The following is a 21,677-nucleotide window of genomic DNA, read 5'->3' on the forward strand; positions in this document are numbered from 1 at the left end:
ACTTACCCATCTGGAAGTCCCCGCTGCCCAGGTCCCCACTGCCCAGGCCATCTGCAAGCAGAAGGGAGACGTATTCAGTAACAACACAGATGTGTGAACACCTGGCACAGAGAGGGGAGGGGGCATGAAAACAGAGCAGCCCCCCTCCTCCCATCCAGGGCCTGGAGCCTTCCTCAGAGACCGTGTGGATGGAGGTCCCTCTGCAGGGGGCAGTCAGGTCAGGTTGGTCTCCAGGTGAAGATGAGCAGGGGGAGTTGCCCTGGCCCCTTCGCAGTCAGGCCTGATCGTCCCAGGTCGCATGGGTTACGTGGAGGCAGCCAGGCCTGGGATAACACAAGCCCATCTCTTGAGACCCACCTGGGCTGAACTTCAGGGGCCTCCAGAAAGGCGTGTGGGAGGGACCACGACTCCCAGCCACGGACCCAGAGCCAGGCTCACCTCCAGAGACATCATCAGCCAGCAGGTCCTCGTCATCAGACAGGTAGGAATAGCTCCAGCCGGCTCGGCCCTCTGTGATGGTCTCCGTGTCCTCGGGCAGAGACAAGCCCTCGTATGCCCTCAGCCCGTGGGCCACCTGCGGAAGACGGCACTGCTCAGTCATGTGCCAGAGCACCTGCCAGGCCCCAGGGCCCCACCCTGGTCTTCCCCGGGAGTTGGCAGGGCCAGGCTGGGGGATGACTCAGTTTCCATAGCTCCTGTTAGCCCTCTGTAGGTCTTGAATCCATCTTCACATAACGCAGACAATGAAACTAAAACCACCCCGGACCTGAGTGGTGGGGTTGGGGGACACAGGCAGGCAAAGGTGACCTTGGCCAGCCAAGATGGGGGCCACGGGAGGTGGAAGGTGGCCAGGGCATGCGTGGAGGGGTGAGTGGCTCCGGGCCACGCAGCCACTTCTTTCTGTCTGCCAGGCCTGCCAATCTCCAGGTACAGGGAAAACAAACCCCTAGGCTGGAGACCAAGCTCTGGTCCTTGCTGCCCGCTGATAGCTGGGGGTGCAGCACCCAGCAGCTGGGCTGAATGGGGCAGGACAGGCGTGCTGTCAACACCCGTGACCAGCACAGCTCTACCTGGAGCTCCTGTCCCGCGGAGGGGCTGCTGGGGCGGAGCCCGTGAGCCAGAGCAGTGGTGCCTCGCTCAGGTGTGTGTGTGGGCCATGAATGCCCCTCTCCCCTTAGACAAGATCACAATGCTTTCAAAGAAGTTGTACCAGGTAACGCGGCAGAAAACAAACCCAGGGCCCCCAGAGGGTGCCCAGAGCCCGCAAGCCAAGTGTGCAGATTTACCGTGGCCCCAGAACCTGGCCAGAGGGCCTCAGGCAGGGCCCCATCTGGGCAGCCCAGCCTACACGGAAGGAAACAGTCTTCACTTGGGAGAAACCAAATCCTCCAGCCAGACCAGATGACGAGGCCCAAGCATGAGGAAAACAGAGGAAATGGCCAGCACGCGCCCCCCCCCCCCACCCCCGCCCCCAGTCCCACAACTGCACGCGGTCCACGTCCCTCATGCCACGGTCCCTGGGCTCGAAGGCCTGGCCTCGCTTTGTTTCTTGAGCTCACTCCAGTGCATCCTCCCAGGACCAGCTCCTCTGCTCCTCAGAGACAGACAGGGACAAGCGTCTGATACGCACAGTGGCGCGAGGAGTGTCAGGCGACAGGAGCCAGACGCCAAGGCTCCCTGCAGGGGGAGTTCACTTAGGGAAAACTCCAGAGGAAAAGCCTCGGCCACAGCTACAGACAAATCAGGAGCTGCCTGGAGGTGACCAGGCAGGGGCACAAGGGACATCCATCTCCGTAGTATTGAACTGTATGCTTCAAACCCATACCCTAGGGCAGGGGTGTGGCACAGGGACTGCCACGAACCCCATACTGGAGTTCATCTCAGGTTCATTCCCAACTCCAGCTTCCTGTTAAGGCACATCCTAGGAGGCAGTGGTGATGGCTCAGGAGTTGGGTCCAGGGGCTGGCGCTGTGGTATAGCAGGTAAAGCCACTGCCTGGGACTCTGGCATCCCACCTGGGTGCCAGTTTGTGTTCTGTTCCACTTCCCATCCAGATTCCTGCTAATGGCCTGGGAAACCAGTAGAAGATGGTCCAAGTGTTTGGATGAAGCTGCTGGCTCCTGGATTCAGCTTGGCCCGGTGCTGGCCATCACGGCCATCTGGGGAGTGAACCAGTGGATAGAGGATCTCTCTCGGGGCCAGCGCTATGGTGTAGTGGAGAAAGCTGCCAAATGTAGTGCCAGCATCCCATATGGGCACCGGTTTAAGTCCTGGCTGCTCTACTTCCAATCCAGCTCTCTGCTATGGCCTGGGAAAGCAGTAGAAGATGGCCCAAGTCCTTGGGCCCCTGCACCTGTGGAGACCTGGAAGAGGCTTCTGGCTCCTGATTGGCCCAGCTCCAGCCACTGCTGTCATTTAGGGAGTGAACCAGATGGAGACCTCTCTCTCTGCCTCTCTGTAACTCTGTCTTTCAAATAAAAATAAATCTTAATAATAAAAAAAGAAGATCCCTCTCTCTGTCTCTCCCTCTTCCTGTGTGACTCTTTCAAGATAAATAAATATTTTAAAAATATTTTTTAAAAAAAAGTTTAAAAAAGATTTTTTATTTATTTTGAAAGACAGAGTTACACAGAGAGAGGGAGAGACAGAGAAAGGGGTCTTCCATCCACTGGTTCACTCCCCAAATGGCCGCAAAGGCAGAAGCTGCACCAATCCGAAGCCAGGAGCCAGGAGCCAGGAGCTTCTTCCAGGTCTCCCATGTGGGTGCAGTGGCCGAAGAACTTGGGCCATCTTCTACTGCTTTCCCAGGCCACAGCAGAGAGCTGGATCAGAACTGGAACAACTGGGTCTCGAATAGGCGCCCATATGGGATGCCAGTGCCATGGGCCAGGGCTTTAACCCACTGTGCCACAGCACTGGCCCCAATAAATGAATCTTAAAACAGTAGAGGTGTCCCTGCTATTTGCATGGGAGACCTGGATTGAGTTCTAGTCTCCGGCTTTGGCCTGGCCTGCCCTGCCCCAAGCTGTTGCAAGCATTTGGGGAGTGAGCCAGCAGATGGAAGTTCTCTGTCTATCTCTGCTTTTTAAAATAAATTAGAAATAAACAAACATGCTAAATGGGTTCTCTTCATGGTGTGTAATTCATACCTCCACGGAGATGACTAAGAGGAAAATCTCTTCTGGGCGACTTTGTCCTGAGTCTTACCCTTCACAGTCACCCTGTCTCCTGCCCCAGGCAGGGTTCCAGCCCTTCCAGGCTCCTGGGCTCATGCGGCAACTGTATAGATGCACCTTGGAGGCAGGTGAGCAACTCACCCCGCCCTTCCCAGCACTTTGTGTTCAACACATAAATGAATGAAGGAAGGAAGGGATGAAGCCGTCCCTGGTGGTGAGCACCAGCTGCTTCCTGAAGAGACCGCGTGGTTTGCAGGCACTGCCCACGCCCAGGCAGGCCGTCGTCTCCTTAGGCTGTGAGCTCCCTGGCGGCACGGATGAGGCACCATTGTTTATCTTTGAGTCTGCAGAGCTGCGGGGCCTTGGGTGACATTGCACTGCGTGCGTCAGTCCCTGCCATGGCCGCAGGCTCCTTCCACCCCGTTCTATGGGCGATGCCGCCTCCTCTTCCTCTCCACTCCCCATGCTCTCTCTGCACAAGTGCCCACTCTGTCCTAGTGACGACCCACACACTGCTGGGCCACCTTCATGGGATCTGTTTCCAGGAGAAGGCTTGAGATCCTCCTGGAGCTGCTGGGAAATGCAGGTTCCCAGGCCCCTTTTCAGAGCCACTGAGTCAGTCACTGCATAAGAACCGTAAGACTGGGGCTGGCGCTGTGGCATATTGGTTAAGTTGCCGCCTGCAGTGCCGGCGTCCCATTTGGGTGCCAGTTTGTGTCCCAGCTGCTCCATTTCCAATCCAGCTCCCTGCCGATGCACCTGGGAAAGCACCAGAAGATGGCCCAAGTCCTTGGGTCCCTGCACCCACATGGGAGACCCAGAAGAAGCTCCTGGCTCCTGGCTTTGGCCTGGCCCAGCCCTAACCGTTGTAGCCATTTGGGGAGTGAACCAGCAGATGGAAGATTGCTCTTTCTCTCCATCTCTCCCTCTCTGTCTCTGTAACTCTGCCCCTCAAGTACATAAATGAATCTTTAAAAACAAAAGCACAAGGCAGGGGTTGAGCTTCGCTCCCTGGCAAGAGGTGGGGGCAGTGTTCCTACTGGCTGATGGGGGGCTCTAATGGGTCCAAGGGGAGTAGGAAGCTAGGGCTGGCATGGGGCATTGACTCTGGGCTGGGGAGGTTTTAGGGGACAGGCCAGGGTCCTCCCCACCTTTGTCACTGCCATACCCTGCCCCCTCTCCAGGCAACCAGGGCTGCAGAGGGCGTGCACAGGTCACAGAGATTCCTGGCACCCCCAGACCTCGCTGTCTGGAAAGGAAAAGCCTGGTGGTGAGCAAGGGCTAGAGCTTTTCCCAGGGAGGGAAGGGGGGGTGCAGTGTGTCAGACAGGAAATAGCAAAGTGAGATTCAACATGGAAAAAATGCCAGGAACACACATCTGCAGTGAGAGGGGAACGAGAGTCCACAGCATGGGGCCTGGAGAGAAGTTCCCTGAACCCAGGGGCCCCCAGGGAGGCCGCCTGCCCTTGCTGCCAGCCCCCTCCCCAGGGTCTTGAGGGCCCAGGGTCTGATCAGGGCCCAGGAGCCAGGGACAACTCAGCAAGAGCAGAGACTTCATTTGTAAAACGATGAAGATCAAAAGCTTCGAGCAGCTGCATTTCTCATCTGGGAGGAGAGACGGACTCAGACAGGAAGGAGGTCCCGGAGAGAGACTTGACCATAGAAGGGAACTGGGATCCAGACCTGCAAAGGCCAGGATAGTGAGCACTTGCTGTGCACCCGGCGCTCTGATTCCGGGAGAGAGGTGCTCAGCGGCCCTACTGCGCAGAGTTGGAGCTAACGTGTGAAGCCGGGATCCGAACCCCAGATCCGGCTCCGGTGCCCAGGCTCGCACCGCTGCGCTCTGCGGCCTCCGTAACCAAGGCTACGGAGGGAGCTGGAAGCACCTTAGCCACAGTGATCATTTCCCCAGCGTCAGTGTCACCCTGACAAGGACCCTGTGAGGATACCTGATGGGGGGGGGGGCAGGTGTGGACGGCCCCATTCACAGAGGCCCTGGGACAAGCAACTTGGCCAGCTCACAGGTAAGCGGCTGCCACCCCACCAGAGTCCTCTGCTCACCAGGAAAGGGGCCAGGGCTGGCTGGGCCTCCAGACTGGCCACGAGGCCTGAGCAAAGCGCAGTAGCAGGAAGCTCCAGGCTGGCCAGTGCCCATGCCTGACCAGCTCCCAGGCAGGCAGTGGGCCAAGCCCAGGCAGTGTGGGCCTCAGGTCCCAAGCACGGGCCATCAGCGGCCCCATGGTTGGGGGGCAGAAATACAACCCAGGCTTCCTGCCCTCCAGCCTGTCTCCGGCTACAAGGGAGCCCGGCTTCCTCCCAAAGGAACCCGGTGCTTCAGGCGGGCGTCGGAGCCGGATGGCGGGGCTGGGGAGGAGGGGTCACAGGGAGACCTGGGCCAGACAGGAGGGGGCTCAGCTGAGAGGGGGATTTTCCAGACCCTGCAGGTTCCTGGTGGGTGGTGGTGGGGGTGTGTGTGACTCATGCAGGCCAAGGCCAGAGGTCTGTTCTAACTTGCTGGAAACAATTGCTGGGGCCGGGATACAGGCAGGATGCCCCCCCACCCCCACCCCCCACCCACCCCAGGCGGCAGGCCCTCCCTGAACACAGCCGGGGGCCAGAAGGGAACCAGACGGGACTTCTGGGAGGCACCCACTCCCTGAGGCTGGAGCCTCCACGCCCTCCTGGGGAGAGCGAGAGTGCACGCGGAGCTCTGGGCCCAGGTCCTGCAAAGGTCCAGGGGACGAGGGACAGGGTCTGGCCTGGGCAAGGACGCAGCAGGCGTCAGGCTGGCTAGGAAAGGCTGCAGTGCGGGGAGAAGGCGGGCTGTTAGGGAGGGCAGGGTGGCGCAGACACGGAGGGGGCAGGTTTTGGCTTTCTAGGGGGTTCTAAAGTGAGGACCGCAGGCCTTGTAGAGGTCACGTGTGGAGGTGAGAGCTCCCGTGTGGAGGTGAGAGCTCCCAGGCTCAAGGCAAAGGTGCAGGAAGAAGGCAGCAAGACGCCGAGGTGACAGGAGGAGTGGACTCGGGGTAGGGCTCTCTCCACGCCTGCCTCTGGGCCACCCACTGTACAGTCCCGGCAGCGCTGGCCACACAGGGACCCTGGCCCCCACCTGCAGTAAAGCAGACCCAAGAGCTCCGAGCTGTTCCCAGCCTTGAACGGGCGCGTGGCTGTGAGCGGCTGTCAGCCAGCACCTGGGGAAGCAGCACCTGTGTGTGACCACAGGGGCTCCTCTGGGGATGTCCCATCGCAGCCGGCACAGGCTGCAGGTCACCTTTCTCAATCCCACCTGCCCCTAACGGTTTCGGGGACCGGGTGCTGTATCACGATGAGTTCCATCTCGCGGGTGAGGTAGCTGGGGCTCTGAGAGGGCCATCTGCGTGAGGGGGACCAAGCAGGCAGGGCGGGGGGGAGGGGTGCTCATACACAGCCGGCGCAGGGCAGAGGGAGGGGTGGGGTGGGCGGGGGAATGCATGGGGGTCTGGGGTGAAGGGAGGGCCCTCGGCTGGGTGGGCACTGGATCTCCATTCCAAGGCTGTTATCTGTCTGCTCTGAGGCCCATTCAGGTTCTGATGGGGGTGGGAGCGGGGGAGGGGGGCTTCCCCAGAGACATTCTTCACATGCCTTGAGCATGGCCCAGGCCTGAGGCTGCGCCCCCTACCGCCCCCACAGCTGGGCAGGAAGGTCCAAGCACCGCATGGTCCCCAGGGTGGCTGCAGCTGCCCAGGGCACGGCTCCAGGCATCTGAGGCTGGAGTGAGCTCACTGCATGAAAATCCAGAGACAGCGTGGGGGCGGGGGCCCAGCGAGCCCTGGCCTGCCCACCTGCCCCCTCCCCCACCATCTGCCAAGCACGCTCTGCCTCAGTGCCCCTCTCCCTGGCCTTGACAGCGGAACTCCAGGGAGACAAGCTCCCCACCCCGACTCTGCTGGATACAGGTGACCCCAAACAGGGGCTCCTCCTACTCCACTATGATCTGAGCCCCAGACTCCCGGTCAAGGTGCCGTGCCCCACCCGCAGCCTCCCCTAGGCCTCCCGGTGCCCGGTGAGGGCAGCAGCAGAGGACAGCATGGGTGGTGGCGGGGGAGGAATCTGTCGGGGCAGCATTTTGCTGCGCACACTGCCAGGGGCTGCTGAGCCCGACACAAAGGCCCAAAGGCCTTTAATCCCCTGGCTGTCTGAGAGGGGCGCCGGGCCGGAAAGGAGGTGGCTGCACCTCCTCTGGCTGCCTGTGCTGCCCGTGCCGCTCGGGAGGCCTGCCAGCGGCTCACACCTGGGCCCCCAGGCGGCAGGACCTTTGCCAGCCAGCCTGCTAAGAATACCGAGCCCCAGAATAAGCAGCCGGGCCCAGGCTCAAGCGCCACTGTGAGCCACTTGCTGACCAGGTCTCTACGAGGCTTTCTTTCGTCACTCAATCCTCAAAATCCCCACGAGCTAGGTGGCGGTGGCACCCCTGGCTCCCAGATAAGGAGAGCGGGCTCAGAGAGGTGAAATCACCTTCCCAAGGTCACACAGCTGAGGCAACAGGATCGAGTTTGCAACCAGGCTCTGCTGGGCTCTCACTCTTGCGCTCTCCGGCCCCTGCTTTTGGCCTCTGACCCCTGCCTTCTGCAAGCTCAAACCAAGGCCAGGGGCCTGGCAGGGCTGCCTTCCTGCCAGGGCCCTCAGTGCCAAGGAACCGGAAGCTGGGGTCTGGCGATGCCAGTCCTAGCTTGCCCTGAACTTTGGGGCCTGGGACAGGCCCCCTGCTCCCTTCCATTTTAAGAAACTCCAGGGGCTGGCGCTGTGGTGTAGTGGATGAAGCCGCCACCCGCAGTGTCGGCATCCCACATGGACACCAGTTCAAGTCCCGGCTGTTCTGCTTCCAATCCAGCTCTCTGCTGATACACCTGGGAAAGCAGTAGAAGATGGCCCAAGTGTTTGGGCCCCTGCACCCATGAGGGAGACCCGGAAGAAGCTTGTGGCTCCTGGCTTCGGACTGGTCCAGCTCTAGCTGTTGTCACCATCGTGGGGGTAAACTGGCAGATGGAAGACACCCCCCCCCCCCGCTTCTCTGAAACTCTGCCTTTCAAATAAATAATTTTTTTTAAAGAAACTCCAGCAGGCAGCGCCATCTGTGCTGGGCAAGACCAAAAACCCCAGCAAGGCAGTGACCTTCCTCTGCTTTCACATCGGTGGCTCACGGCAGACAGCACCTAGTAGGTCCACAGGATGCACCTGCTGCCTGACAGATGGCATGCGCACACTTGCCCCGCAGCCCTGGGGTGGCAGCCTGCCCTTGCAACAGAAGAAAGCAGCGTGCAGGAAGCAAGCAGAGGCTGGCCCCAAAGCCCGTGGCTGGGAAGCAGCGGAATCCGTTCCGCCCCATGGATCCCGCCCGTGCCAGAGCAGGGTCCCTGTCTGAGTTGCGAGTCCTGTGACTCAGTCCCTTCTCATCCCAAGGATCGCAGTGAGACACCCCTGCCCTTGCCTAACAGTCCCTCCAGGCAGGTGGAGGTCACCTCCGGAAAGCCCGGCGGGTGCTGTCCGGCGATGTCCGGCCGTCCCCAGGCAGCCCTGGTGTGGTGAGCGGGGGCAGATGGGCACCGGAACTAGTCTGCTGCTGGCCAGCAGGAGCCCTCGATTCTGGAAGTCTCCGCGGGGCCAGACGCCGCACTGTCACATACTGCCACTCCAGGCCGCCTCATCGCCGGCCTCCCCTCATCCATAGACCCCTGGACCACGCGACTACCACAGTGGGCGGAGGGCTCTGACGCGGCAGGCCAGGGGCTGGGGGTGTCCGGAGGAGGGAGGGTCCCCTCACTCAGCCAGCTGGGTTGGCCAGGCAACGCCTTCCAAAGGAAGTGACAGCTCTGCCGGGCCTGAAACGGGACTGACTGTGCCCCAGTGAGGTGGAGCAGGGGGAGAGGGGACAGCGGGCAGGTGCAGGGACACCCCTGGGGTCTACACGGGACGGTGCAGGCACACTGGAGGGCCAGAAGCATGTAGGGGGCGACAGCAGCAACGCAGCAGCCCACCTGGGCTCCTCCACTGGGAAACACCGTGCCCTGAGCTGGGCTCTGGGTGCAGAAGCCAAGCCTCCCTGCACCCCCGGGTGCCCCAAGAACAGACCTCTCCTGTCAGCTGAATGAGCTCCCTCCCAGCTTCCGGGCGGGGCTGCCCAGCTAGAGGGTCCCCGGAGCTTGTCTCCTCTCTGCTGGGCACTGCGGGGGTCACATGCCCACCTCCCGCCTGCAGCCCGCCACGGCTCTCGGGTCCCCCACAGCTGTGGGGTATCAGCATATCTGTGGGCCTCCCGGGGCTCACCAACCTGGTGGGGCCCGCCCATGACCTCTAGGCTCACTGCCCAAAGGGTTCCTGATGAGGCCCCCAGCCCAGGGCCCGGCCTGTGGGGGGTGGGGGAGTGTTGCACAAATGGTGGAAATCAGATACCACCACCACCAATGGCCACTCCCGGGTCTCTTGATTGACTTACTCAAGGGTCAGAAGAAAAGCCTTCCTTGTGGCCAACTGGGTTCTATGTGATCTGACAGGCATGCACACACACACACACACACCTTTCAACCCCTTTTGCTACTGTGCTCTCCCTCCCCTCTGCCTTCTGGTCTTATTCATCTCGACCCTTCCCAGATACACCAAGTCCCTCCCACCTCAGGGCCTTTGCACTTGCTGTTCTGGCTGAGTCACTGCCTACTCACCCCTTCCCCTCCTCCAGCTACTGCTCAAATGTCAGCCTTTCAGAGACCCCCCTCTGAGCACATTCCCTGGCTTGGATTCCATCCCAGCTCTGCCACTCCCCTCCCCAGGCTTCACTGCTCCCCGGGGACAGCTCACCTCCTGACAGTCCCACCCACAGTGACCCTGTCACCTGCCTGTCATTGGCGGTCCCACTAGAAGGCAAGTTCCAAGAAGGCAGTGGCTCTTCTGCTCACCGCTGGCTGCCCAGGGCCTGGTGCACAGGAGATGCTCGATGGTATTTGCTAAATTAACATATGGGTGGGGTTGGTGAGGAGAAGCCGGAGGCTCGGAAAACCGACTTGCCCACCGTCCCACGGTCGGAGGAGCGGGGCTTGGACCCAAGACGCCAGGCTGAAGGCACCCTGTACAGCCAGGTTCCTGCACGTGCCCTCTCTCTGGGCGCTGATGCAGGAAAGTCCATCTCTCGGGGGACAAGAGGCTGCCAAGGTCATTCAACAGCAAGCCGGCAGTGCGGGAGGGGGCTTCAGAGGCGAGCAGGGGCCGGAGCTCGGCTTCCAAAGGCCTTGCGCAAGACAGCCAGGCAGCCAGGCCCAGTGACTCCCCTGGGCGCGCCGGAGGGAAAAACAGGCTGACCGGCTGCCCGGCAGCTGCGGCCAGCGAGGCGCGCTTTCCTCATCTGCTCCCCGGAGTGGAGGAAGGGGCAGGCAGGGCTGCGCTCCGGGCTGACGCGGGCCCGCGAGCAACAGAGCTGGACAGGACAGGACGCCCCTTTCTCCACGGCTGGGGTCCCTCCCAGGGCAGGAACAGGCACGGGACAATCTCGCAGACACGCACACGTGGGCAAGGCCCTTCCAGCAGCCGGCGTCTCAGCAGCGAGATGCAGGGGCCAGCGTGGGGCAGGGTGGGCCGAGCTGCTGCCTGCCACCCCACCCCATAGCACAGCACCCCACTTCCCATCCAGCTCCCTGCCAATGGCCTGGGAGGCAGCAGAAGATGGCCCACACACTTGGGCCTCTGCAGCCACTGGGACATCCAGGTGGGGTTCTGGGCCCCTGGCCTTGGCCTGGCCCTGCTCCACCCTGGCTGTTGCAGTTATCTGCGGAGAGAACCAGTGGATGGAAAGTTTCTTTCTCTTTGTTCTCCTGCCTGTCTCTCTGTTACTCAGCCTTTCAAATAAATATTTTTTTAAAAAGCAAAGATATGGAATCAACCTAGATGTCCATCAACTCATGACCGGATGAAGAAAATGTGGAGTGTGTGCCTAAATACACACACACACACACTCACACATATATATGATGGAATATTACTCAGCCATAAAAAGGAATGAAATCCTGATGTTTACAACAAAAATAGATGGAACTGAAGATCATTATGAAAGTGAAATAAGGGGCCCAGTGCTGTGGTGTAGTGGTTAAAGTCCCAGCCTGCAGTGCCGGCATCCCATGTGGGTGCTGTGCAAGTCCCGGCTGTTCCTCTTCCGATCCAGCTCTCTGCTGTGGCCTGGAAAAGCAGTGGAAGATGGCCCAAGTCTTTGGGCCCCTGCACCCGCGTGGGGGTCCTGGAGGAAGCTTCTGGCTCCTGGCTTTGGATCAGCTCAGCTCTGGCCATTGCAGTCATTTGGGTAGTGAACCAGTGGATGGAAGATCTTTCCCTATCTCTCTCTGGCTCTACCTCTCTCTGTAACTCTGTCTTTCAAATAAATAAAATAAATCTTTAAAAAAAAAATGAAAGTGAAATAAGCCGCAGAAAGACAAATATCATGTTTTCCCTTTTTAAAAAATTTTAACATGCATTTTTAGAATGCATGCAGAATTTTAACTCTTATTTGTAGTAGCTGACATACACAGAGAGGGTATAAAAATTGTGCAGATGTCAAATTATTTGGTATGTAATTATAACTACTGCTTTGCTGAACCATATCATGTACATATACACGAATCCCACATTTTGTGATATTAATTTTCCTGTTTTTAAGAAAAAAGTGTCTGTATATGTATGTAAGAAGTCAATATGACCAAATGTTAAAAACCATCAAATCTTAAAATTGAAAAAAAAAATTACTGAACAAGGAAGCCACTCCATAATGGAGCGGCCACGCCCTCAGAAGGACATTGTCAAACCCGTTTGTCTGTCCCTGCTGGTCCCCATAGCAGCTTAAGGCTGTTATAAAGTCAATGCTCCAGGGGCCTTGCAAAGGGGATTCTCCTTTTTTACTTTATTATGTTTTATTTATTTGAAAGGCAGAGTTATAGAGAGAGAGAGGGAGAGACAAAGGTTTTCCATCTGCTGGTTCACTCGCCAGGTGGCTGGAGCCAGGTGCCAGGAGCTTCTTCCGGGTCTCCCACGTGGTTGCAGGGGCCCAAGCACTTGAGCCATCCTCTGCTGCTTTCCCAGGTGCATTAGCAGGTAGCTGGATCCTAAGTGGAGCAGCCAGGACTCGAACCGGCGCCCACACGGGATGGAATGTTGGCGCTGCAGGTGGCGTCTTAACCTGCTACGCCACAGTGCCGGGCCCACAAAGGAGAGTCTTGATGACAAAAAAGCCATGGGGCCCTGTGGAGAAGCAGGCCGGGTGACTGACAGGCTGGCAATGGTGAGCGGGTAACTCTCTCCCCTCAGGGTGACACCTTGTCCCTGGGGAGCCTCCCCCAGGAGCCGCTCCTTCCTCCCCTGGCCACCAGCCTGCCATCTCGGGGGATGAGGCCCATTTGGGAGTGTGTGGCGTGCAGGGAGTGGCAGGTAGAGGGGAACAGCGAGACGGTGGCTCGGTGTCCATTCACTCCTGGTTCAAGTTCAGGGTGTGGGCTGAGCTGGGGCGGAGCTCCTCCAGGGAGGAGAGTGGCCACGAGGGACTGAGGTCAGACTCCCAGCTCACCTTGCTGTCTTGGGCAAGTCCCTTCCTGCCCTGGGCCTCAGACTCTGCCGGTCACGGAAGGAAGCCACGGCCACTGTTCCGTCTGCCCTCAGCAGCCTCAGGGCAGCTCGGACACAGGGTGAGGACGGAGAGGCAGACCGGTAGAATTTGCTCCCCCTTCCCCAAATACGTCAACCGAAACAAACACACTTTTCCCTATTCCGTATTCTGACCTATATAAGATGTCTGGCTGTCACAGAGGCCATGAGCAAGTCATTTGGACTCTCTGGGCCTCCATTTCCTCATCTGTAAAATGGGCAAGTTAATCCATCGTGCGACGAGCTCCCCGCGTCTATGGGGTCCACATCTGCAGATTCAACTGTGGGTCTAAAACACGTGCAAGGGGGCCAGCGTTGTGGCGCAGAAGGTTGGGCTGCCTGCATCCCAAATCAGAGCGCTGGCTGGAGTCCCAGATGCTCCTCTTCGATCCAGCTTCCTTGCCACTAACGTGCCCGGAAAGGCAGCGGAAGATGGCCCAAGCACTTGGGCCCCTGCCGTTCACATGGGAGACCAGGATGGAGCTCCAGGCCCCAGGCGTTGGCTTGGCCCGGTCTTGGCCATTGTAGCCATTTGGGGAGTGAACCAGCAGACGGATGATCTCGCACTCTCTCACTCTTGGTCTCTGTCACTTTCAAACTGATAAAAAATATTTTCTAAAATTTGGGAAAATAATTGCATCTGTACTGAACATGTATGGATTTTTGTCGCCATCACTCCCCAAACCACGCAGTACAAAGATGTACATTGTATCAGGCATTAGGAGTAACCTAGAGAGGATTCAGAGTGCAGAGGTGAGAGGAGGAGGTGGGAGGGTTTCCTGCAAATGCTCCCTCATCAGACAGAGGGGGCAGAGCCGCCCGGGGGCGGGGCTCCTGGCATCCACCCGGTGCCCAGGCCCACTGCAATCTGTGGATTAGACACAACTGCAAAATGCTCCGAACAGCGCAGACCAGACAGGGGCCGCTGCTCCGCTGCTCCGACTGCGGGGATTACTGCTGTTATTTGGATGGAAATCAGGATTTCACTGCTTAGTGGGAAAGCTGCCAGTCCAGAGGATTCCAAAGGCTCCCTCTGGCTTTGAAGCTGTAGAACCCTGAGATGTTACCATTCCAAGGGCCTAGGCTGTGCCTCCAGACGGAGCAGGGCTGAAGGAGTTACAAAGTCAGACTGAAGCCCCACCGAGCCTGGCCTCCGGGCCTGCCCATCATTGGCATTGTCATCATTTTTTTATTTATAATTCCCCACCCCCACACACCTGCCACACAGACGCCAAGCTGCCTACAAAGGTGCAAACCTAACAGCAGGAGAAGCTTAACGTTCATAACAAACTCAGGCTGGGCGGCCGATGACCTGCAGGCTCCGGGAGGGCAGACAGAGCACGTGCCGAACCCTGGCGAGGTGGGAGTGGAGCAAGTCTTTGGGCTCCGAGCTTTCCAGTGGCCAATGGGAAGAAGGAAATCTGACCGTCGCTAGACTGTGTGTCCTTGTAGGTAAAAACAAAACCGTTGCTTAGAAGAGGCACAGCCATTCTGGATTCGGAGAGCAGGGAGTGTCCAAGGAACGAGGTTTGTCTGGCACCTTCTCCACCTCGCCAGGGGGGCTGGCATCCCCTCTCAGTCCACTGACGGTGACTCTTTGGGGCTGAAGCCAGGGGCAGGGATTCTAGCAAAGATCCAAGGAGGCTGGGATGGAGGTGTGGGGAGTGTGACCCCAGCATGCCAGGTCTGGACAGGATCACCCATCGCTCCCCAAGCTTAAACAGCCAGCGCCCAAAATAGCCAGAGCAGGAGAGAGTGCCAGGAGGCCCTGGGCGGGGGCCTTGGCTAGGACTGCCCGAGGAGGGCCCGGGGGGCCAGCGCACACACACCCCTGGCACACAGAAGGGCACCTTCATGTGGGCACACAGCCCTCCCCGGGAGTCCCCCACCCATGGGGCTCCCCCACCCCCGGGTTGCACGTTGCTCACGCAGAACCCGGGCTGCCTGTGCCTCCGCCCTTCCCACAGGGGCGCCCGCAGAGCCAAGCAGACAAGGCTGTGCAGACTGGAAGCCCCACTCGAGCCCAATAGGAAAGCACGGGGAGGCCTGCGCCAGCTCAGCCTCCCTGAGGGTCTCCCTCGGGGCTGCCCCTTGCGCCCTGGCCCCCTCAGCTGTGGAGCAGACAATGGGGGCTATTCTGGGCTGCACCGGCGGTATTTAAAGCCCTGGCTGGGAGCTGTCCCTGGGGAGCCAGGGGCCTTGCCCTCTGCAAGCCCTTCCTGAAATTGTTGCTGCCCAGGCGGCGGTGGCTGCGTCTCGTGATGTTCCTAACCTTTCCTGGCAGGCCTTATGGCCCTGTGAGAGTTGGCCCAAGTGCCTCCTCCTCCAGGAAGCCCAAGGGGCTGCCTCCCTCTAGGGCACTGTCCAAGACCCTCAGAAGGGGTGTCCGAGAGGCTGGCGCTGTGGCAGCGGGTTAATGCCCTGGCCTGAAGCGCTGGCATCCCATGTGGGTGCCGGTTTGAGACCCGGCTGCTCCACTTCCAATCCAGCTCTCTGCTATGGACTGGGAAAGCAGTAGAAGATGGCCCAAGTCCTTGGGCCCCTGCACCCGTGTGGGAGACCTGGAAGAAGCTCCTGGCTCCTGGCTTCAGATCGGCGCAGCTCCGGCCATTGCAGCCAATTGAGGAGTGAACCATCGGATGGAAGACCTCTCTCTCTCTCTCTGCCTCTCCTTCTCTCTCTAACTCTGACTTTCAGATAATAAAATAAATGTTAAAAAAGAAGGGGTGTCAGAGTCCCCGTTTTCTCATCTGCAAACTGTGAGTACCGATCCCAGTGTGTGTAGCGCATGGCACAGGCTCCTGTCTCTCCAGCCACCATGTGGGACAGAGAAGAAGCTGGGGTGGGAATTGTGTCTGATGGGTCTCTGTTCTTCCAGGACCTGGCACACAGTAGGTGCCGGGTAAATATTGACTGGCTGCTACGGCTAGCTGTGGAATGCGTCTGCAGGTCTCAGAGGAGCAGCCAGCGAGCTGGGCACGCAGGTGGCTGCTAGCCCTGGAGGGGAGGCTGGGGCTTGGCTCGAGCACGGGGAACACGCCGAGCCTGGGGGCCCAGCTCAGCGAGTCTGCTCAGCAATCCCAAGTGCTAGGTGCTGTGATTTTCGTGTTTTCCATGCAAGAAAACCATTCTAGGAGTTCGAGGTCCTGAAAGGACTAAAGGGCCAAGCTGGGGCTCGGTCCCAGGGGCCTGGGGTGTCTCTCATCCCTCACAAGCATGCCCTGAAGAAAAGGCAGGGAGCTGGGAGCCTGGAGCCTGAGGGCGGTCACTGGGCAGCTGTGTGACGTCAAGCAAGTCACTTGGCCTCTCTGAGGCTGGTTTCTCTTCCATGGAAACAGGGGCACCTGGGCAGGCCTTCAGCATGGAGGTGATGCTGCCCCTCGGGCCGCCAGCCTCCCAGGTGCAGTGAGGGCCTGGGATCGGGTGCCCACGCTGGTTCAGATCCAGCTTCTTCCTAATGAGAACCTTGGGAGGCAGCAGGTGACCGCCCAAGTTCATGCGCCCCTGCCACCCACTGGGAGGCCTGGGCTCCTAGCTTTGGCCTGGTCCAGCCCTGGCTGTTCCGGGCATTCGAGGGAGTGAACCAGCAGATGGAAGATCTCGCTCTCTGTTTCCCTGCCTTTCAAATAAACAAAATAAATTAGGGGAAAAAAAAAAAAAAAAAGAAAGAAAAACAAACCCAGGGGTATTCATTCCCACTTCTTGAGGCTTTGTAGGGATCAAAGGAACTGAAGGATGTGACCAGTCCCCCGGCCAGCCTGAGGCCTCCATGGGAACAGGCACTGGGGGAAGGCGAGGGGGAGGGAGGGTGCCCAGCAGCTGCGGATAACAGCTGGCGGAGTTCTGGGCCGGGCCCCAGCAGGGGGAGAAGGGGCTGGCTGGGAAGTCACCTCTGGCCCTCTTCTGTCACCCCTGCCTGCTGACAGCTGCTGGGGCTTCAGGCCAAGGGCTCCCCAGTGGGCAGGGGGGAGGGCTGGGGGAAGGGGGACAGGCCGACTGGGGTTATCTCAGTCCTCCGCTGCCGACTGCGACTGCGCAAGTCCCAGGGTGCCTGCTGTTCCCCGCCCACAGCCCTTTACCCAGATCCATGGGAAGCCTGCAGCGAGGATGGAGGGGCTGGGGCCTGGGTCTGCCTGCCCAGCCTGAGCTGGAGCCTGAACTGCCCTGGGGACCCTAGGGGGAGGGAGAGGCGGGGGGGAGAGGCAGGGCTGGGTGGGGCGGGGTCCTAGGAGAGGCCTATGGCTTTCCTGGCACGCCCCAGCTGCAGGCCCTTCTGGGAGCCTTGGTGGGGGCTGAGAACTTGGCCTCTGGCTCCCTCAGCTCCACTGCTAGCTCAGGCCAAGGCTTTCCAGCCGGCTCCGGCCCACACGCTTTGTCTACTGTGAACTCCGCACACCCATCATTACCACCGACCACACTGCCGACTAGCAGTCAAGAAAGCAACGAACAAAGGGTTTCCGGGCTGCTTCCGTGTGTCCCGGGCAGCCGGGGAGGTGCAGTGTGGGGAGCCCAAACCTCTGGGGCAGGTTAATAGTTCTGGAAGATGACAGCGACATTACCGTCCATGGGTAAATCACAGCATGCCTGCCAAGGTGTGCTGGCCACGTGCCCCCTGCACCACCTGGAGCAGCAGTCTGGACGCCTGGGCCTGGCAACCTCCTAGCTGTGTGGCCCTGCAAAAGTCACCTGACCTCTCTGATCCTGTTTCTGCGACTGTAAAATGGGAATAAAAAAAACTCAGGATCCAACAGGACAAGCTAAGTGCTTGGTGTTCGGTACTGACTCAGTGCCACTTCTCCTTTGTCCCCTCCCCGCCTGTCCCCCGCCCCCATCCTGCCAAGAGCTCACACAGCAGGAGAGACCACTGTGGGGGAAGATGACTCCTGTCCCCTCACAGGCCAGGTAAGAGGTCGGGGAGACCTGCCTGCTGCTGGGCCACCCGGGCGGGAATGGATCACCCACTCCGGTGCCCTCACTTATCAGAAGGGGAAACCGAGGCCGAGAGAGAGGCAATAAGGACATCGAGGGGCATCAGCCAACTTGGAAGGCCTGGGGTTCAAATCCCACCTCTGACACTTCTGGCCACTGGATGGTTCTATACATGTGTGAGAGCAGGCTGGGCTGCGGGCATGTGGCACGTGCAGCACACTGTGTGGGCTCAGCAGCTCCGAGAAGGGAACCGCTGGGCCCCAGGCCTCCGGGCTCCTACCACCCTCACCAGTCACCTCCTTCCCTCCTCTTTGAGGACAGGGATCCCCTCAAAGACCAGGCTAAGAGGTCACACAGGGGACTCTGGGAGGGTGGCATTAGGCCAGGTCTCTGTCAGGGGCTCAACCAGGCTGAGGTCCCAGGCTCAGCCTCTGGGACCCACAGCTGGTCCCTCTCCCGTCCTCAAGGCGTAGACAGGCCCAGCGGAGGAAGCGGCAGGAAGGGCTGGCAAGCAGGGGTGCGTGTCCTTAGCAGGGAGAACTCGACACCCCAGGGACTCGGGTTACCGGAAATGGTAAATCTCCCTGCCGCCTGGCACCTCCGACCAGGAATGCCTGCTGCCCGAGGGAACATCCTGTCCACCTGCCCAGTCGGCCCGGGACTGCTGGGGACCTCTGCCCACCCTCTGCTCCTTATCCCACCCCTGGGGCTTCGGGGTCTCCCCAGCCAGGCCACCTGCCATTCTGGGGCAGCAGGTGCAAGGGGTCAATCACAGCAAAGGAGGAACAGCTGGAAGGGGGGCCCTAAAAAGATAGAGAGCCACCCCTAAATCTGATCTCATTCTGTCCTGCATGGGTTCTGAGCCCCACACAGGAGGCAGCAGGGATGGGGTGAGCTCTGGGTTGGAAGCCAGACTCTGCCACCCCTCAGCCAGGCGGCTCTGGGAACACCCGCATCGCAGCACCTCCCGCCCTTCATCTCTGATGTGCAGCTGACAAGAGCCCATGGTGGGGACCTGTGAAATTCACAGCCCTCGGGTAGCAGTCGCCTAGCACAAGGCCTGGCACAGATAGTCAGGACCAACAAACAGAGGCTGCTGGGGCCTCGGCAGGGTGGGGAGGGGGTGGGGAGAGAAGCAGCAGTCACTATGGGAACGGGCTCCGTGGGTCACCCAGCATTCCCTGCCCCCATGGGAGCCAGTGAGCTGCAAGTTAATGCCCAACATGCATATGCCAAAAGGTGGCTGCTCAAAAGAATCCAGGGGAATGAGGGGGACCCGGAGGGGCTGGGCAGGGGGCTGCTCTTTCAGACAGGAAGCACCTGCAGAGGCAGGAAAGGGAGGGGCGAAAGCCAGGCTCGCGCACAGAGGAAGAGCACTCTGGGCACAGGGAACAGCAGCTGGGAAGGCTGCGGAGAAAGGAGGATCCTCGGAATGTTCTGGAAACAGCCAGGAGGCAGTTATCTAACCCTCACAGCTGCCCTTGATCCCCATTCCCTAGATGTAGAACTCAAGGCTCAGAGGCTTGCCCAAGGCCACAGAAGGCCAGCATCCACCCCTCCATCTTGGCTGAGTCCAGGGACAGGAAGAGAGCAACGTGCAGAGGGCGTTAGACGCAGAGCTGGGGTCTCCCCGAGACGGCCGTGGGATCTCGGACCAACCGCCCTCCTTGTGAGCCCCAACGTCCCCACCGCTGGGGGCCAAGGATGCCTGTTGTATGCCCCTCCCACAGACCAGGGAGGAGGACAAAGGGGGAGGGGAGCACGGTGCAGGGAGGCGACCTGGAGCTTCTCTGGCAGACACGAAACTCCTCCCGGGACAGATGTGATCGCCGGGGCAGGCCTACCAACCAGAACCACCCAGGGTGACCTCCGGCCCAGCCCCCAAGAGTCTGCAGCCTGCTATACCTGCGCGAGCCCCATGTGCACACAGCACCCGGGACTCGGGCACAGCCAGGGCTCCTGTCCTGCACCTTGGCTCCAGCTGTCAGAGTCGCACCTCAGCCCTGCTCAGACAGAGGCCCACGGGCGGCCTTTGTTACCAGGGGTGCCGGCGCAGGCCAGCCCTCGGGCACCGCGCCAGAGCCCGAGGCTCAGCCAAGTGCAAACAGCACGCCTGGTGCCCAGATACGGCCGTGTTAGAGCGGGCAGGCTGCCCACTGCCCCCGTCACAACAAACCATCATCCCTGCCGGCCGAGGGGCCCGGGCGGCCGGCACCTCTGCTGGGCGCAGGGGACTGGGGACTGCAAAGGGGAGGCCTCTGCCTCCCTCCCCCACTGGGAACAGGCAGTGGGAAGCTCGGAGCCTGGACATGGAGCGTCCAGCTGCCAGCAGCTGAGCGGGCAGATCAGCAGAGACAGGCAGAAGGGAGAGGGTGGGCAGTGAAGACGGGGCTGGGGGCTGGGTGGAGCCGAGACGTGGAGTTTCACCGTTCGGGCTGGTGTCAGAGAGTGGAGTGTGACATCTCGCCTCTGCTGCACAGGACAGTGAGAGGGGACAATGCTGTCTACACCCCTGAGGCCCAGGGTGGCTCCCAGCAGGCACAGGGCACCTGTAGCGGTACTCATGGCCACTCCTGACCACGTGCATCAGCGCTGGCCAGCTCTACCCGATGGACACGCCCTGCACCTTTGCTGCCCCAAACGGCGGCCACCAGCACTTGCAACGTGGCTACTTAAAAACACGCTCATTTCATTTTCCTCGTTAACGTTCCCTACGCCAGTGGTCACGTGTGGCCGGCGGCTGCCACACTGGACAGCGCGGATTTCGCCCTCTTGTAGCCAGAAGCCAAGCCTGCTGGAGAGCAATCTCTACCCACAAGGGAGGAAGCTGAGGCCTGCCCAGGGGCACACAGCTGGGGCAACACAGGGGCAGGAGCGGAGCCTAGGCCCGGTCCCCGCACTGCTCTGCCGGGGTTACTGCCAACGCTGGAGACCATGGCCGGAAGAAGTCCACCAGGCCTGGGCGATAGGGCTGCCTCGTTAATCAAGACATCAGGGCTCCCTGCTCTCGGCTCCAGGCCCGGCAGCTGCGAGCAGAGGCTCTGTCGGGCCATCTATCAAGGACTTGGATTTTTTTGACAAGAATGAAACCAAGTGCTGGAGCAGCCACCTCGGAGAGCACCGGGAATCCTCAGGGGGCGTGGCCTTCCCCTCCTTGGAGCCCCCTGTGTCCTCCCAGGGAAAACACAGAGCCGGGGGCCTGCCTGAGGCCTTTATCAATGCTGTTCCCTCCTCTTGGCTGTTCCGTGCCTCTCCATCGAACCTACTCGTCCATTCTTCAAGGCCCAACCCAGGCACCACTTCCAGGTTGAGACCCGCCCACTCAGAGCCAGCCTTCTCCCTCACACACTGGGAGGCCCCCCTGCCAGCCCCAGCGCGCTGGAGTTTCAGCTTAACCACATCTCTGCTCCCCTGTTGGGACCAACGCTCCCCGGGGACACATCCAGGTTGGGTTGGTTTTCCCTTTCAAGTGTTTTCAAAGCTTTATTTATTGATCTTTATTTATTTTTTATTTGAAAGGGCAGTGAGAGAGACAGAGAGAGTGAGAGAGACAGAGATTGGAGGGGGATGGAGATCTTTCATCCATTGGTTTACCCCACAAATGCTCACACCACCAGGGCTGGGCCAGTCGGGGGCCAGCAGCCAGCCCTGGAAGGACCGGCAGGAGCCGGGTGCTCAGGACACCGCGGCTGCCTCCCCAGGTTCGCTTTAGCGGGACGCTGCATTGGAAGCAGAGCAGCTGGGACCCCAGCCAGACACCTCGAGAGGGGATCCAGGCACCCCACGCGGCAAGTTAACCAGCGCAGCACCCTGCCCACACCACCCCCATTTTCATGTATACCCTTTAGACACCTCTCAGTGCCTCGCAGCTCGCGGACCACACACAATATTGACTGAGCTGGATTATAATACTGGCTCACA

General features: G+C 59.9%; 1 protein-coding gene across 6 annotated transcripts in view; it reads right to left on the reverse strand.

Moving 5' to 3' along the window:
- HSPG2 (heparan sulfate proteoglycan 2) overlaps positions 1-21,677 on the reverse strand; it is a 100,259-nt gene that overhangs the window by 63,381 nt on the left and 15,201 nt on the right. For all 6 annotated transcript variants that reach the window (XM_062190589.1, XM_062190588.1, XM_062190587.1 and 3 more), the window contains exons 2-3: positions 439-574; positions 7-51 (exon numbers count right to left, since the gene is read on the reverse strand). In XM_062190589.1, coding sequence (XP_062046573.1) covers positions 7-51; positions 439-574 — 181 coding nt within the window. The remainder of the gene's footprint in view (positions 1-6; positions 52-438; positions 575-21,677) is intronic.

This window comes from Lepus europaeus, chromosome 5, assembly GCF_033115175.1.
Source record: "Lepus europaeus isolate LE1 chromosome 5, mLepTim1.pri, whole genome shotgun sequence".
NCBI lineage: Eukaryota > Metazoa > Chordata > Mammalia > Lagomorpha > Leporidae > Lepus > Lepus europaeus.